Genomic DNA, 17,813 nt, shown 5'->3' with positions numbered 1-17,813 from the left:
ATTTGAAGAAAACATTTTCTTGATGGCAGCCTGTTCCTTTCAGTTCTGTGCACCTGGAATATTTTGGTGTTCCTACAGAGGCAGCTTATGTGAGGTGCCCAGAAAGGAGGTATTTGCTCTAAGTAAAGAACTTGGTGTGCAAATGTGAGAAGATGTGAGGCACCCTAAAAAGTACTTGAGGAAAAAGGCTAGTCTAGGAATCTTGACTGTACAGGATATTCTGCTGCTTCATAGAATCCCTAACCCAGCTAAGAAAACTGCTGCACTTGACTGTATTGGAATGAGAAATACATGCAGAATATTTGGAGGGTTACACTGTACATGCATACAGTTCTAGTCTATCAGGGCAGGACTTAATATATGTAAGCCAGGAATATGTAGGTATAATGAATTGTTTCTGCTATGGCAAGATAATAGAAACTGAGTCTGATCTTTCAGTGTGCCTGGGTGCCTGAATTAATAACTAAGTGTTGTAGTTAGCTGATTAATACTTGGTTATGAACTGTCACAGTTCTTTGAGGGAAGGGGGAGGTCCCCTCCTTTGTTTTGTCAGAGGCACGGTGTGTAAATTGTGGGTGGGTTGTTTGTTTGTTTTTCCTTTTCCTCCCCTCTGGCTACCTAATCAAACTGTGTCTGCTTTCCTGGCTAAAATTTTTCCTATGCAGACCAGGCAAGCAGGTTGATGCATCCTAAAGCCCTGGCTGCCAGCAGAAGTATCTACTTTGAGGATTTGAATTGGGAAGAGATGTATGCATGATATTTAAATTCTGTTTTGACTGTGGTAGACACTGGGATTCTCCTTGCTGTAACATCTTTGCGGTTTTACTCAGCTACACGTTGCATTCTGTCTTTAACCCAAACAGTTTTCACGGGATTCTACTCTCTTGTGTCACTTTGACTTTGCTAATTAACATTGTTATTGCTCTAGAAACATAGGCCTAAAATTGTCAGAGTAATACGAAGAGGATGATCGGTCTTTTCTTGTCTTACATCTATTAAAAGTTAGAGGAGCCTGACGAGAGGCTTTTTTAAGTTAGGGATAGGAATCCATACTCCTCTTCATGAATAAGATTCTGTAATGAGGTACAGTGGCTTATTGGCATAATTAGTAGCAGTTCTCTTTTTTTTCCCATAGAGACATTAGTGGTCCATAAGCATGTGGTGGTTTGACTGGAACTTTGAATGCTTTTGCAAGATACTAATGCCACAGTATTTCAGTATCCAGCCTGCAACAACCCCTTTCTGGGAAAAGCTGTTTTTTGGCCAGCTTCTGCAATATTTCCTATTCTCCAACTTCAGATCCTATGCTGTCAAAAACTGCACAGACACTTCATTAGTCTTGCTTTTTGGCTGATACTCTCATTGGATGGAGGTATGTGTCAGTTTTATCATGCATTTCTGGCACGATAAAACTGCTAAGTCAACAACAGCCTTTGACTCCACCTATAAAATATTGTGTACTTGACTGCATAGATTAATACTAGTGCATTCAATGGCATGGCTGGATATTTCTGAGATGTTTTAGGGAGATGGATGATAGTTTAACATTCAGTCAAGGAGCCTTTGACTCCACCTATAAAATATTGTGTACTTGATTGCATAGATTAATAATAGTGTATTCAATGGCATGGCTGGATATTTCTGAGATGTTTTAGGGAGATGGATGATAGTTTAACATTCAGTCAAGGAATCAATTTTCCATTTTTTTCTATATTTTTTGAAATTAATAGGGAAAATTGAAAACTTACAGACAACAGAGTGGGTTACTCTTACCTCCACATATTATTTTCAATATATTTCAGTAGTAGAAGTATTTCCTTAATCTCTTACTATCTAGTGAAGCCAGGTAAATGCAACTTGCTTTACTTAGTTCGCTAAGATGAAAGCAGTGCTTATTTTTTTCAATGGAGGAAATATTACGAAGAGGTAAATGTTAAGGCTTCTTACTCATTTCAGAGTATGCATTCACTTATTGTAAAAGTAATCAAGAGTTTGAGTTTTATTAGACTTCTGTCTCCAGAGCCTTAGGTTCTAACAGTGATTTTAAAATGCCTTGCCTGGTAAAAACATTCTCAATTTAGGTGTGGACTCTAAGGTTGCTAATACTTTTGGGACATCATAATATTAAGGTGATGATGTACTTAATGTAGATTTTTCACTTGGAAAACTACTTAAGAGTGATTGAGAAGACTGAGCATGTTGCACATCTGCTTTGATAGTGCTTTGACTGCATGTTCATTTCTGGATGAAAACTGAACATTTCGGGTTTGTACCTATACATAATAAGTAAACAGTTAAAAACTGTTGTGAAAAGGATAATATGATGATTAATGAGAAAACTGTAACTTGCTGCCATACAAATAACATTTTCAGCACGTATAAAATTTGCAATGCCTAGCTTAAATGATGGCGTTCATTTTAGGAGGTATTGCTGTTATACTTTTGAGGAAATGTTAGCCATTTTTTTTTTTCAAATGGTTCCAGTGGCAAAGTTTACAGAAACTGTGGTAGTGGCGGTAAATTCTTGGAAGGGGAATTTCCTGTTCAATATCAGCTTGAGGTTTCTGTCGTGCAGCACCATGCAAGGTACATTGTTAGACTTAAGTGTCAGGCCTGTATCTATAGCATTTAGTGAAGATTCAGAGCAAGCTAATCAGCCAGCAGACTAAATACTATAGATACAGGTGTACGATACCTCTTAAATGGTTTGATGGGTCACAGTATAAGGATTCTTACGTTTTTCTCAAAACTGATTGTTGGTCTAAGTTGTGTCGTGATGGGTGAGTAATAAGTATGCATAAGCAATTAACAGTATGATGTTCTTAACATTTTCTCTGAGGTAGTTAAAGATGCATTTCCAGCAGTGGTGCAACTTTATTCTGTAAAAGCCTAAATTTGCTAAAACTTGAGCCTAAATTTGAGCCTAAGGCTCAACAAGTAAATGCTTTTTGCAATATGTACATTTCTTGCCTTTGAAGAATAATTTCCTAGACTGGGGTGGCAGTTGAAGTGGAAGAATAGTGAGGAGAAAGGTACTTTTCGCCTTAACTCTAACCCTAACTGTAGCTCTTTTCCCCCATCTCCCTAGTACTGCATAAATTATGGCGGAGGGAGGGAGAGGGAGCTGTATTGCTTCTTTTGCGATTACAATTTTTTATTTACCCTACATTATTTTATTAAGAAGAATATGGCTTTTTCTAAATGCTTTGGGAGTAAGGGTTGCTGAGCTTTGAAGACAATTGACTTTTGTTTTTATATGTTTTTTATCTAGTAATGCCCACAGTTGGCTGACCTTTTAAATAGTTTGTTGTTGTTTTTTTTTTGTCTCCTTTTAGGGTTTTGTTTTTGCACTGAATGTAGCCAGGACGGATCCTTGTGGGCTTTGGCAGCCCTTGGAAACTGTCAAAGGTAAAAATCAACCAAAGTTCAATATTGCGTTCTCGAATGTTGGAGGTCAGAAGAACATTAGCCTATACTAGTTCTTAACCAGCTATAGGGTATATTGCTGTTTTCATATACTTTCTAGTGTGTTATTTCCTGTGGGTTTGGGTGTGAAGTTTTTTCTGTAACTGCCTGATGCGATTTGTTTTTGTCAGCTAAAGTTGATGCATATGGTGGTTTTCTCTGAAAATTGATTAATTTATGATGAGATTTTAAAGTCACTGGAATCAGTGATTAGTTGCTACAAGCAATGAAGTTACATTCAAGTTTTGTTTATCTTCTGGATGCTCTTGCTTTCATCTCAGTACTTCTCAGCTCACATTTAAAGTGACAAAAACTACTCTGTTCTTTTTCCATATGTTAAATTTTATGTTGCTTTTGTACATTCTTAACAAACTAGATGTAAAGCTGTAGCAATTAGATATAATATGGCTAGACCATCTGTTAGAAATTAACACTTTGTCTATGTACCTAGATAGAGACTAATGATTGTGATCATGTATCAATACAATTGTGTTGAATAAGCACAGTCTTATTAAAGACATAGTTCAGTACAGTACTGCCTTGTTCTAACTGCTTTTTTTCCAAGTATGCCATGTATACAAGATCGCCATCTTTGAAGAGCACTCGTGCGCCTGTTTTGCTTTGTGCTCTTGTGAGAGGGTTTGGGACCTACCTTCAATTTCTGCTTACTGTCTGTAATGGTGACAGTTTGCCCAGCCTTATGGTCCTTTGAGGGTTTTCCAGTGGGCCATATCCAATTAAGACTTTGGAATTCACAGGAACTACAATTGGTTTTACATTAATAAGTGCTTCTCTTGCAGCTGCGCTCTTCAGAAGCTTAAAATAATTTTTTCTTCTATATCAAATGAAGAACAGTTTTCCACTTTAGTCCATATTTGATTGCTGCTGGCAATCTGAAAAAAAAAAGTGTTGCTGTATGAAAGGCCCGTGTATTAGGTAAGGTGCTTAGTTCCAGCGATGCTTGTTCGATAAACAGCAAATTTGAAGACATTTGGATTCCAGCTTGTCGGGGTTTAACCCTAGCCGGCAACTAAGTACCACACAGCTGCTCCCTCACTCCCCCCCGGTGGGATGGGGGAGAGAATCAGAAGAGCAAAAGTGAGAAAACTTGCGGGTTGAGATAAAGACCGTTTAGTAGGTAAAGCAAAAGCCGCACACACAAGCAAAGCAAGGAATTCATTCGCTACTCCCCATTGGCAGGCAGGTGTTCAGCCATCCCCAGGAAAGCAGGGCTCCATCACGCGTAATGGTTACTTGGGAAGACAAACACCATCACTCCAAACGTCCCCCCCCTTCCTTCTTCTTCCCTAGCTTTATATACTGAGCATGACATCATATGGTATGGAATATCCCTTTGGTCATTTGGGGTCAGCTGTCCCAGCTGTGTCCCCTCCCAACTTCTTGTGCACCTGGCAGAGCATGGGAAGCTGAAAAGTCCTTGACCAGTGTAAACACCGCTTAGCAACAACCAAAACATCAGTGTGTTATCAATATTATTCTCATACTAAAATCCAAACCACAGCACTATACCAGCTACTAGGAAGAAAATTAACTCTATCCCAGTCGAACCAGGACACAGCTCTCTCTTGCTAATGAGGACCTTGTGTTTCTGAATGGTGGACCTTTCTACCTGGGGGAAAATGAGGCCTGAGGAAGTACCTTGTTCACTGACATTGATTTTCAGGGATTTAGAAGTATATGGAAATTTGGCTCAGGTTTTATTTGCCAGAGTGTGCTAGAATGCATTAGTGAAGAGATAGTATCCATAAGGTGCTCTGCACTGTTCTGCTTACACTGAATTTATGACTGGTAGCTGCCTCCGTCATCCTGATACCACTGAATGAAATGTGTACATCTTCTCTGCAGAAAGAGACAGAACATAAATAGGACTAAATATCATACTGGATTGTCCCAAAGCCATATTGTTTTATGACAGGACAATATTGTAGTAGGCATTCAAGTTCATAAGAACTGCAGTTAGTTCATGTTAGTGAGTGTTTTTACCTTTGAGAATAGATTCTCATCACTGTATGATATTTAAAATAGTTAAATAAAAATTGTTCCTAACTTTAGACATGGCATCTTCCACATTGTATGTGGACATACCTGTGCATTGCTATTTGTCAGACCTTCCTTGGAGTCCTCACTCAAGCCAAAGTTGGTCAATTTTTCTAGAAGGTATCAGGTGAATAAAAAGATTGGGGGATTTCAGTCCCATCTGAAGTAGTTCTGGTGGGTATATGCAAGAATGGAAGAAGAGGATTATCTTACTTTTGACCTTTTCCAAGTGTGACTTTGTTGATAGATGTTGGATCTGAAAATCTAAATGGACTGTCTATAAACTTTATGTATTTTTATCCCCTGGGACCCTGGCATATCACACAAATATTGGAAATAAGTAAATAAATGCCTTTTGGCATTTGGCCTTTTTTTCCAATTCTATAGGACGCTAGTACAAATTCTGATTGCCTGTGTATCCTCTGTGTACAAAATAAATTACCCTATGTGTGACCTTCAGCCCTCTGCTCAGAAGCTAGTGAGCTGAAGAGGTGGTGTCAACAACATGGAATAATTATATTATTTCTTCACATGCTGGCACTAAGCAGTCACTTTGTTGGCTGAGAAGTCATCCTCAGTTGTAAATGACTGCTACAAAAGTCTGCCACTGAGGTAGTTTCCCATGGACTCGGGAATCGCCAAATGCCTGCTTTTGGCAATAAATAAACTTGAAATGCAGCACTCTTGTGCCAGTGGCCATGGGGATCAAGGATTCACGTATGCAGAAAGAACATTAAAAAATGATAGTATTGAATTGGGCTCATAGTTTGTTGCCTGATGTTTTGTCTCCTGAAAGAAGCCAGAAGCAAATGCAGTGGGGAAAAATACAATAGAAGGGTAGTGTTCAGCAAAACTTCCTCTTGCAAAACCTCTTGCAGTCTGTGGCTTAGGGTCTTCCTACACCAGCTGCAAGATTTTTTTTGTGGATTTTCTTTTCCCCTTGTGATTTTTTTCCGGTAAATTACAGAGCCTTTTAAAACTTCCACCTTCTTGCCATCCCATGTGAGTGAGTTCACTATAACTGAGCATTGTATGAAATAGTATGATATATGCTTTGAACATTAAAGCTGATAAAGCATGAATTACGGGACAAATGAAGAGTGAGTGAATAAGCTCTCTTTTCCTTCTCCATCACATTTGCTTTTTTATAGATTTCTCTCCATTTTTCTATTTCCTACTCTGATCTCTGTGCTATGGATAGTTCCAGTGTATTTAATCTGTCCTCTGTGGGAGAGCTGGCTTTCTTTGTTCTTGTAGCTTTTCCATTTATTTTATTTATTTCCTAGTTCTACTAACCTTTTTTTTCTTTGAGATGCACTGGTTGGTAGTTTTTTGTCTTCTGCCAGGAGTAATATATAAAAACATGTCAAATATTGCCACTTTCCATTCCTCTGGTAGTGAGGGATATCTCAGAAGATAAACATGGCAGTTTTTCAGAGGTTCATATTTGAGTTTTTCCAGAACTCTGAATGAACAGTGACCCATCCTTGCAGTGGTTTTGGCTGGACCTGACTGGTCTTGTTTTATTTTATAAGGTTTTTTTAATGCTTCTGTAGCTCAAGTTCAATCTTGCTTGTTTCTCTGATTTGAAGCCAATTCAGTGCCACAGCAATCCTTCTGGCCAAAGCTGTTTTGGCCATTAGACATCAGACTGTCTAACAATCTGTGGAGCTTCCCAGTTACTTGAATCTGATATTGCAAAATCATGCTCAGAAACTCCCAGTTCCAGAAGTTCTTGAATGGGTTTCAGAAGCTCAGCGTGGTGAAGTACCATGGACAGGGACCGCTCGGCCTGTTCTCTTTCCCTCCTGCTGCAGAGCGGCAGATAGCCTGGCAGTGAGAAATACTTGTTATATGCAGGAGGATCTTGGCATAGGTGCGTGATACAAGTCTTGCTTAGCATTTGATACCTACGATTTTTGATTACATGCTGCAGGCAGAATATTTGGTGAGTATTTGGGTGAGAGTTCTGCTTTATCCTCATTCCTCTTTCCCCAGAAAAGGAAATTACTATGCTGTAAGTCTTTACAGCTCTCATGCTTTGCATGAGAATATATGATATTACTGAACATAACAGCTTGTTGGTTATAAGCTTTAATAAGTTGTATGTAAAATTTTGTAGCTTCAGGCCTGTTTGTAGAACATATTCTTCATTCCTTGTGTCAACTTAATAGCCATGAAAGATGTTGTCTACCTATGCACAACATACAGAAGGTGTTGGCAGTGCAGACAGCCTTACCTTATGAACAGGCTTTAATCTAGATGAACAATTTCCAAGCTTTCTCTTTTTGACCTCATTACTATTTGCACTCCCAAAGTTGTCAGTTTCCAGGCTTGGAAGTCCTGCTGTGAAGGTGACAGTAGAGTCAGCAGCGCTGTAGCTGAGGTGCAAAAATGAAGTGGAGAGACTTTAAAGGGATTTTAAATGCAGTTGAAGAGTTACAGCATCTTGAGAGGGACAGCTGCTAAAGGCCAACAGCTCTTGGCTTTAAGAGAGTTTTTTAACTCAGTGTGAGCCCTTACTTTCCACATACCTGGAATGTTACAGATCTTCTGATAGCTTACATCTTGCATTTTGAGAGTGAGAGATTCCTACTGAATTTATGCTGGTGCGTTTGATCTCCTAAATTGATTAATTTGATCCATTACCTCTGAAAGATGCTCATCCTCTGGAGTAGAAGACATTCTAATCTCTTTAATCAAAGTCTCCCTAACTGTATTGCATTCTTCCATAAGTTACTTTGCAATTCTAAGAATGGAGTTTGGGGTGTAGATTTTGTTCAGTTGGAACTGCACTGACACTGTCAAACAAATGTAAAAATAAGTTACCAAGTAGTGTTGAATATTGCAAACACTGGGAGCTGTTGACATGGGTTAGAATGGAAATCTTGATCTGAAGATGAATGACTTTATCAGTTCCCTGAACCACTTAGACCCTAGAATGTATTTATTTCTAAAATCAAGTAAAGGAAAAATTCCCTAAAGTAAGAATTCAGAGGTACTGTGGGATCAGTGGAAGTCTTAACAATTTTTCAAACTAATAACCTTCAGATTGTCTGTAAGCCGAAACTGTGAAGCTTATATTTGCACAAAAGCTATTTCCTAGTAAGAATTGCTCAGCTCTAGTCCGTGTGATTATTCCTTACTGACTGTTGCTTTAATGAGTGAACACAATGAATACGTTAAATACTCAGCAATGACATCTTTTAAAATTAAAAAGAAAGTATTTTCCTGTTAGGTGCTTTTTTTTTTTCCCTCTTTAATTAAGTACAGATATGTCTTACCCTGAATAACAGTTTACTTGTTTGTGTAAAACATATAAATTCAGTGAATATGTGCAGAATGGGAACATTAAAGGTCATAGCCTAGAATTGTTATTTATGTGCACCGCAATCTCACGTAACACTGTTAAAGGCAGAAAAATAATGATTTTTAAAATATATCTTTCTTTTTTATCTTTTAGGCAGTATTTTGCATTTCTGCAGAGCTTTGCACAGATCCTGTTCCCATGCAAACTGATGAGGGAGAAATACTGGAGGAAGGCAGTCCCAAGGTCAGTGAGGTAAATGTCACTGTGTTTTGGAGGAACGAGAGCTTGCTTGGCTGAAATGGGGGATACATGGAGTGAACATTGACCGCTGGTGGTATTTTTAACAAATACCTGCATGCAAATAAATAATATTTATTACCCTGGAGATATTTAAAAAATAAAGTTTTTAAAGGCCTTTAGAAAGATGACCTTTTTTGCCATCTACTAAGGATTGGAACATGTGTCTTCGGGCACTCCCAGGAAGGAAAGAGGAAACTCTTGTAAAGAAGTACTAACCTTGATTGTATTCCATTTGTTAGAACTGGAAGGGCTTGTCAAGCTTTCTGTCCTACTCACTCACCCTCTCAACTGACTTAAAGAATTAGGCATGTGGGCCCTTAGGTGCAGGTGTCAGCATTTGTGGATTACTGGCTGGCCTATATTCAAGGGGTTCTGCTTCTTGTTTCCTTGTACTTGCCAGCATATGCTTTGTTATGAGACTGGATAGTATGTTGCTTTTAAAGGTGCCTCTGATTCTCAAAATACCTTGTCGGGACAAGAGGCTGTAAAGTGTGCTGTTGAATATAATGTTGGTTGTGCCCTGGTTTTTGCTTACTTCCTGAAGATGCAGTTGAATCACGAATTACTTTGGTTTGTATAATGACATAGTGATTATCATATTCTTCAATAGGTTTATAAGTTTATTTTGTAGTCCTGACTGTCTCAATGAGTTAGTGTTAATTTTTCAGCTGATCTGTATTTAAAATATGGCTCCTAAATTTCATGAAATTCTGAATCATTATTAGCTTGCTTGTAGTTTTGTGTAAGAGACTGGTTGAAAAAGCAAAAAAACTAGAGGACTAAAATTAAAATTTTTTGTTTTCTAGCTGGAGCTTTTTGAGAGATGTTCTCATCCTTTTATGCTCTAAGAGAACAAAACACTTTCTAAGCTATAGGCATCAAGTTAGGAGGTGATTAATTATTAGAGAAAGGATTTGGCAATTGTCCTGGATGTGCTTTAGGAATTGTGTTAATTTTAAATAGCTTTGAAGGAAGGCTCACTGGATTAGGAGCTGACAAATGAAAACATATCAGTGGATGTACCTGCAGCCATACAGGGTATTGAATATGTCTCTTGACAAGGATGTGATTACAAGGTTCAGTGGGGGATAAACATGTGAGAGGAAACATCATGGTGCAATTAATTACTGATTTTAGCATGGTTACTGGTGCTTACTTTTCACCAGAGAGAATCTGTGTGTGTGTGTACATACTTGTATATATACACACAGGTGTCTGTATGTATGTGTGTATATCTATGGATACATAGCTTTCATTTTTTTGTCTGTGTGGCAGGAAGTAGATTGAAGTAACTGTCTTGTAAAACTTACTCTCTTCTCCAATGCTTTTCTTTGGCATTCTGAATTCTGGGTGTAATGGGGAAGGTTGTATCTCTATTCCAGCATTAGGTGTTCAAAAAGTTTAGTGAGCTTAAATTTCAAAACAAATCTTTTTGACTGACTTTGAATACCTAAGTGCGTATGCAGTATTGCTTCAAAACAATTGTCATTTAGAGAACATGGGAGATTTGGAATCATGCATCTGGTATTCAGTGTTATTAATTAAAGAGCTATATAGGATCAGTATATATAAAGCAAAAAAGACTCATGGCTGTATCTAGTCCTTCTCCCCATACTGTGATGTACAGGACTATGCACGGAAGTGTGTTTTTCAGTCTTTCTTTAGTCTGTAAATGATTATGCTCTCTTTCCTGGTCTCAGGAGAGTTTTATATCTATAACAGTTGAAGGATTTGTCCTAGAAAAATTTAGGCGAGGTATATTCCACTATATTGTCTTGTATAATTAAAATGATGTCCTTAATTTACAAATGTTTAAATGATCTAGTGAGCCATTTTCATAAAGATACGTTTCTCTAAGAAATATTTTTTACAACTTCAGTAATATAGTTCAGGTTTTTTGCTTCTGTCAGGACTTCCTCCCCCCTGCCCCGCCCCCCCCGCCTTCCTTCAGGCAGATGACATGAATTTTTTTGGAAGAAGTTAGTTTTGTGCTTTGAAGACACTAATATAACTATCTATTAATTCGTATTTTATTTGGACCTTTCATTTCTCCCCTTTTACCTGTTCCAAAACACTTACTTGTAAATGAGATCTAAATATGTAGTTATTGTTATGCTTATTGTTCAGATCAGTGGATCCTTTATTCTGTGTTTTTCTAGGTGTTTGTTTTTATACCCATATTTAAGTACCAGCAATCCTTTTGGACTCCACTCAAGTTTACACTCTGTCCTCAAAAATCTTTACCTATCTTTTTGCCTTCACTAGAAATAATTTTTTGAGCCTGTAAATGATATCTAAAGAAGCCATCATCTTCTAGCATTTTATTTCCTGTGAATGTTTAAGAAGGACTTGAAACATTTCATATGTTAGCAGCTCCTTTGAAGCTCTTCTCTTAAACACTGTAGAAGTTGAGTCTGCAGCTCATAGGTCTTATCACAGAATCATATAGGTTGGAAATAAGATCATCAAGTCCAACCGTAAACCTAACACTGCCAAGACCACCACTACACCATGTCCCTAAGCACCTCATCCAAATGTCTTTTAAATACCTCCAGGGATGGTGACTCCACCACTTCACTGGGCAGCCTGTTCCAATGCTTGACAACCCTTTCAGTGAAGTAAAATTTCCTAATATCCAGTCTAAACCTCCCCTGGCACAACTTGAGGCCATTTCCTTTCGTCCTATCACTAGTTACCTAGGAGAAGAGACCGACCCCCACCTGTCTACAACCTCCTTTCAGGTAGTTGTAGAGAGCGATAAGGCCTCCCCTCAGCCTCCTTTTCTCCAGGATAAACAACCCCAATTCCTTCAGCCGCCCCTCATAAGGCTTGTGCTCTAGACCCTTCATCAGTTTCATTGCCCTTCTTTGGACACGCTCCAGCATCTCAATGTCTCTCTTGTAGTGAGGGGCCCAAAACTGAACACAGTATTTGAGATCAGTAAATGCTGATTAAGCACATTCCAGCTACTTCAGTGATGATAAGTTTGATTATATCATATATGAGGTCAGATTAAGGCCCCATTCTTAGCCTTTTTTCTGAATAATTCATTTCTAGCCAAAAAGAGAATTTTGCATGTGATGCAAAGAATGAAATTACTGTTTATGGTGATTCGTAGCATCTTTTATTGGCTGCCTCAGAATAATGATGAAATAAAAGTGGGGAAGCTTTCCATCTTGAAATTATTTCTTCAGTCTCGTAGGACTTCAACAACAGTATTAAAGCTATTGTTGCAAAAGGTGGACGAAAAGATTGTAGAATTTATCTTTACACTTTTTTGTTTGTGTCTTAAGATACTAACATAAAATATAAGTTAAAAGCCACTTTATGTTCAAAAGACAAAGCCCCAGGCCTACATGCTGGAATGCCTTTATCAGCTACACTTGAAGCATTCCTGTTGAGCAGTAAATGGCCTTGCTGTGATTGTGCTTGATACTTTTTTTCCTTTTCGGAATGCAAGATGCTCAGGGGTCTGGTAGGTACTTCCCTACAGTTCAGAATTTCTCTCTTACTCAGTTTTGGTCTTGACAAGAAGTGGGAAACCTACATTTGGGCTTCTTGCAGAATGTTCCTGTTATGACTTCACCTGAATTTAAATTGAAAAGCACTTGAACAAGCAGACATGGAAAATTCTTTAGACTCTGTAGCAGAGTCTAAGAAGGGTCTTTTCCAAAATGTCACCTGACAATCACTTCTGACATTGTCTTAAGCTCATCTTGAGTTGAAAATTGATCTTATTTTCCATAAGTATGCATTGAACTTGAGGGAAAGAAAGTAAATCCACTAACTTATAGAGATGTCTTTGTTATATTGATATCAAGTTGTTTTGTCTTTATTTATCACCATGGAAAGACATGCTCATAATTTATCGTTGTAAAGAGTAAGGCTCACTACATGAAGCTCTGTATCTCAGAGTGTTAATAACTGACTCTTCTGACTCGGCAAAACAACAAAGTAAGAGGGTTCCTGTTGATACATATTGCAGGAAAAGAAGTGATTAGACTAATAGTCTCAGTTACCTGGACTGCAGATCCTATGACCAGTTATCAATATTTGTTTCCAGAGTCTTCAGTTCAAAGAATATTTCATTGATAGAAAAGATGTCACTCGCTTTGCTTTTCATGTTCTTGCACAGTAGCATGGCGAGAGGCAATATGTTAATGCTGTCAGCAGTCCTAACTACTAAGGTGGCTTGGTACTTCTGGAATCACAAGAGTATAACTTGAGGAACCAAATTTATTGTAGATTGAGATATACTTGATTGAAGTATTCTAGGGTGTCAGGGATGACAACAGAATCATCTTTCATGGAGGTACCATGAACGTCAGGATATAAAGATTTGGGTACTGCAAGAATTAACTTTCTTATGGTGCCAGTCTGAAAATAACCTAAAAAGTTATAGATGAAGACTCTATCATAGAGTGGAAAACAAATGATATATCATGCTTTATTCCTTGTGAACTGGTTTGGTTCTATAACTGTTTCAGATTTTCTGGCATCCTAGGCTGTATAGTATTCTGAGATATCAAGACCAAGCCTTGAAGAGAAAAGATTTATTTCTGGTTTTGAAAAAGAAAAAGAAATCGTGCCTCGTGTAGAGCTGAGCAGGTCACTTTAAAGACTAAATATTTACGTGCTTTGAACTAATTAACATTATGTGAGATATGATTAGAAATTTAATCCCTGCAGTCAGGCATCATGAAGAATGATAGTCTTGCTTGACTCCTATCAGCCTGGTGGCACAGCTACAAAAGTTGGTCTTCGTGCTTGCCTTTGCCACTCTTGAAATGAATGACAGAAATCCACTGGCAACTTCGTGGTAATTAAGCTTAAGGAAAGTTACTGATGGACTTAGTTCTCACATTAATGTTTGCTTCCCCCAGTGTTGTTAATGCATACTTATTTTTTAAAAATTGTGTTGTGGTAGTTTAGTTGTCCTTTCGCTCTTCTCAGTTTTGCATACTTGGGAAGTCTCTACAATTCTTCCCTTTAATTTTTTGGCAGCGTGTCTTTTTGTCATGGCATGCTCTTTCCCTTTCTCTCCCCCACGCCCCACCCCATAGGCTGCTTTTGGAGAAACTTACTGTCTTGGTAGTTTTGTTGCCAGGGCTTTCCATCTTAACTGGTTCCATTGTTTGATCTCACAGTTTCTTCCTTGTTGTCAGACTGTCAGAAAATACTCTTTCTGTTAAAATGGCATCAACATGGTAAAGACAGCTGGCACCTGTCAATAGCATGCTCTTGATTCCAATAATTACCTAATATTAGCGTTATAAAGAGGGGAAACAACCTGTACAGGAGTAAGCTTTTCCAAATGAGCATAGAGGTTTTTAAAGCATAGTTATTTTTGGCAGATGTAGAAGTCTTATTTGACAGGAATATTGGGTCTGTTTTATCCATATGATCTGCCAGTGAATATCATACAGCAAAGTATCGTTTTGCTTTATGAAATAGTTGCGGGACAGGGTGTCTGGCTTCTGGCTTTTCAGGGTCTCTCTTCCTCCCTTCACAAAAAAAAAAAAAAAAATTCCCACAACAATTCTGCTTGGAACCCCACACCCTCTACTGTTCTTTGGATTATGATTTTATTTTATTTTTTTAATTATATTTTGTGGTAGTTAATTTGCCGCTAATGATTACTAGGCTTTTTCCATTAACAGCCTTGGTACTCTGAAAATATCAACAAGCACTGAGCTTCTTGTTTGTGGCTGATTTCTTTTCAGCTGTTTTCATCCATCTGTTAAGGATTACTGCACAGACAACACTTAAACTTTGTTGCTCTGTTGTTCCTTTGCTGTAAAATATTGCAGGAGGAAGCTAAAATTTTATGCCTGATTTGAAGTATTTTTAGATTTCTTTCAATATTGGCAGGAGTTTTGAGCTTATGTTGCAAACTTCTTTCTCAAAAAATGCAATTAAAATTTTAATGTCTAATGTAAAATTTCCCCTTCCCCTCCTTGTTGTTCCTTCATCTTTCAAGGTAAAAACCTATGAATTTGCAGGGAGGGAGGGACTTTGACCTAAGTAATTTATAGAAGGGTATTTGAATCATGGGTTTGATTCAGTGTTGTAGAAGGGAAAGGAGGAAAAGTAGCTAGTTCTGCGCTTTTAATTCTTTGTGTGATAAAAATCTAGGTACACAAAATTTTGATGAAAAAATGTGGCTGCACAGGATTTGTAATAATGTTCAACACCTAATAAGTACAGGAAAAGGGAAAAGATTCTGTATTGTATGGTGTTAGATAAATGTATTTTTATTCAAAGTTTTCATTAGTATTTATAGAAATAATTATTGAACTGAATAGGTAGTCTAGAAATTAGGCTACTTTTCCATGCTCTGGTGGCTTTTTCAAAACCAGTGACACAAACTTTAAGGCTTGTCCTGTTGTTCAGTCTCACTGTCCAGTGCCACTTAGCAAGCTGTCTTGCGGTTTACCTGTTAATCCTTGTTTTACTTCCTTTCAAGTTGCTGCCCTGTTCTTATCTGTCAACATGAATCTTTCCCTTGCATTATTGCCTGCCTGTTTTCATCCTGGTTAATTCTTATTTTTCTTGCCTCTTGGTGTCTAATTGTGAGCTAGCATTTGCCTTCTGTTTAAATCACTCTTCAGAACTCTGTTGGCACTGGCTATGTGTTTTGTTTTGTTGTTGTTTGTTTTGGTTTGGTTTTTTTATCCAGAAGCATTCACACAGAGGTGATGAAAAGGTTAAAAAGCATATGACACTTACTCAAGTATCTAAGCTCTTGCTTTTATTTCATATATGTTGAGAATAAAGAAACTTAAGCCTGCCTGAGTAATATTTGTATTTGATCTGTTAAGTTACATGTTTTTATATTTATAAACAGAAGCTTAAAATTCAGAAGGAAGTGTGGTTAGGACGGAGTGTTGCCAGTCAGGATGTATCTTTCCTGAAAGCACGAGTGTTCCACTAACTGCATTTATGGGGAAGTTTTATGCTCAGTTTTTGATAGCGGATGTTGCTTGATGCTGACAATAGTGCAAAAGTTAAGCTGGTGCTTTCTTTGTGTGGGATTTAGAATTAATATAGTAAAAAGAAAATCTTAGTTGGGTAGTTAAACTTAACACAGCATCCAAAACCTTGATGCCTGTATCTCTGGGGCTTATAATACTACTTAGTGATACAGAACTGGCTTTCTGTTCAGATGGCATTAAATAATTTAAGGCTGAAGGCCTGTACAGTAAGGAAATTAACAAAATGCTTTGTCACTGTAATTAAAAAAAGCTGTTTTCCAGTCTAGTACTGGCCTGGTATGTGGTGCTTTCAGACTTGATGGTTTCTCTGCAGTATGAATCCCTGCTACTCTTAAATTTTGGCTTTTTACAAAGAGGTGAACTTTCAACCTCAGTGTACTTTCTTGTGAATACCTGACAAGTCAGAGTAGGTTTCAATTTACTCATGTGGCTGTTGCCTCTCCATTGGGTCCAGGAAAGTAGTTGTGTTTTGTTTATTTTTTTTTTAACCACTCACCGTATTTTCAGAATGTATTAATTCATTTTTGATGTCTGCTGGTGCGTTGCTTGTGGAGCTTCCAACACTTCTGTTCCCTCATATACAGCATATGTTTCCATCACTTTTCTGGAACAGGAGTTGTAGGAGCAGCTAGCCTTTCTAATGCTGACCTACAACTATACTAAGTTCCTAAAGTCTTTGTATAAATTATCTTGTGAAGTCTTTCAGAACTAGAGAGGTGTTCTGCCTAACAAGACAACTTATGCTTCTCCCAAAAGGTAGCAGCTTAAGATCTGGTCTGAGCACAAAGACAATTTTTCACAACAGAAACTGGTGTCATTTTCATCATGCTCTGCTAGCTTCATTTTTCTAGCCTGAAAGTGTTACAACTCCTTAGGAGAGTAATTTCAAAACCAAAATCTTTGCATATTGTGTATTAAAAAAAAAAATCCATTAATCTCTCAGTAAATAATGAAATTACTTAAGATTTAAAGTTAATAAAGTAGTCCTCCCTTTTAATGACATGTTATTAAAGCTTGTAAAAATGTTATGGCACGCTGCTCCTCTTTTAAAAAGAAATTAACATAGTCCATCAAGGGGAGCAGAAATTTTGGGTTAGTTTTTCTCTTGAACTTTAACACTGTGGCCAACAAAAGAACCTAATAACACTTTCCTACAAAACACTACACAGTGGGACCTTTCTACGTGGGGAAAAAAAACACCTGCTTGTGAGTTTATAACTTTGAATTTCAAAATTTCAAGGCATTGTAGCAAAGAGCTATAATTATGGTATGTGGTTTAACCCCAGCTGGCAACTAAGCACCACAGAGCTGCTCACTCACTCCCCCCACAGTGAGATGGGGGGGAGAATCAGAAGGATAAAAGTGAGAAAACGTGTGGGTTGAGATAAAGACAGTTTAATAATTAAAAAAAAAAGTAAGGGGGGAGAAAAATGCACAGAGGAAAATAAAACCAAAGAAAAAATAAGTGATGCAAAACAAAAACAATCGCTCACCACAAACCAATTGATGCCCAGCCAGTCCCTGAGCCATGGCAGCCCCTGCCAACCTCCACACACACCCCCACCTCAGTTTTATTGCTAAGCATGATGTCATATGGTATGGAATATCCTTTTGGTCATTTGGGGTCAGCTGTCCCAGCTGTGTCCCCTTCCAACTTCTTGTGCATCCCCAGTCTACTTGCTGGT

General features: G+C 37.9%; 1 protein-coding gene across 11 annotated transcripts in view; it reads left to right on the top strand.

Moving 5' to 3' along the window:
* Nucleotides 1–17,813, top strand: part of TNRC6B (trinucleotide repeat containing adaptor 6B) — a 136,786-nt gene that overhangs the window by 13,136 nt on the left and 105,837 nt on the right. For 9 of the 11 annotated variants that reach the window (XM_075500209.1, XM_075500291.1, XM_075500281.1 and 6 more), the window contains exons 2-3: nt 3,336–3,408; nt 8,987–9,085. In XM_075500209.1, the coding sequence (XP_075356324.1) occupies nt 9,042–9,085 (44 nt within the window). In that variant the 5' untranslated portion in view covers nt 3,336–3,408; nt 8,987–9,041. The remainder of the gene's footprint in view (nt 1–3,335; nt 3,409–8,986; nt 9,086–17,813) is intronic. The other 2 variants (XM_075500219.1, XM_075500190.1) reach the window with 1 other exon arrangement.

This window comes from Mycteria americana, chromosome 1 (genome assembly GCF_035582795.1).
Source record: "Mycteria americana isolate JAX WOST 10 ecotype Jacksonville Zoo and Gardens chromosome 1, USCA_MyAme_1.0, whole genome shotgun sequence".
NCBI lineage: Eukaryota > Metazoa > Chordata > Aves > Ciconiiformes > Ciconiidae > Mycteria > Mycteria americana.
Note: the sequence above shows the minus strand (reverse complement) of the source record. Positions and strands in the feature narration are given on the sequence as shown.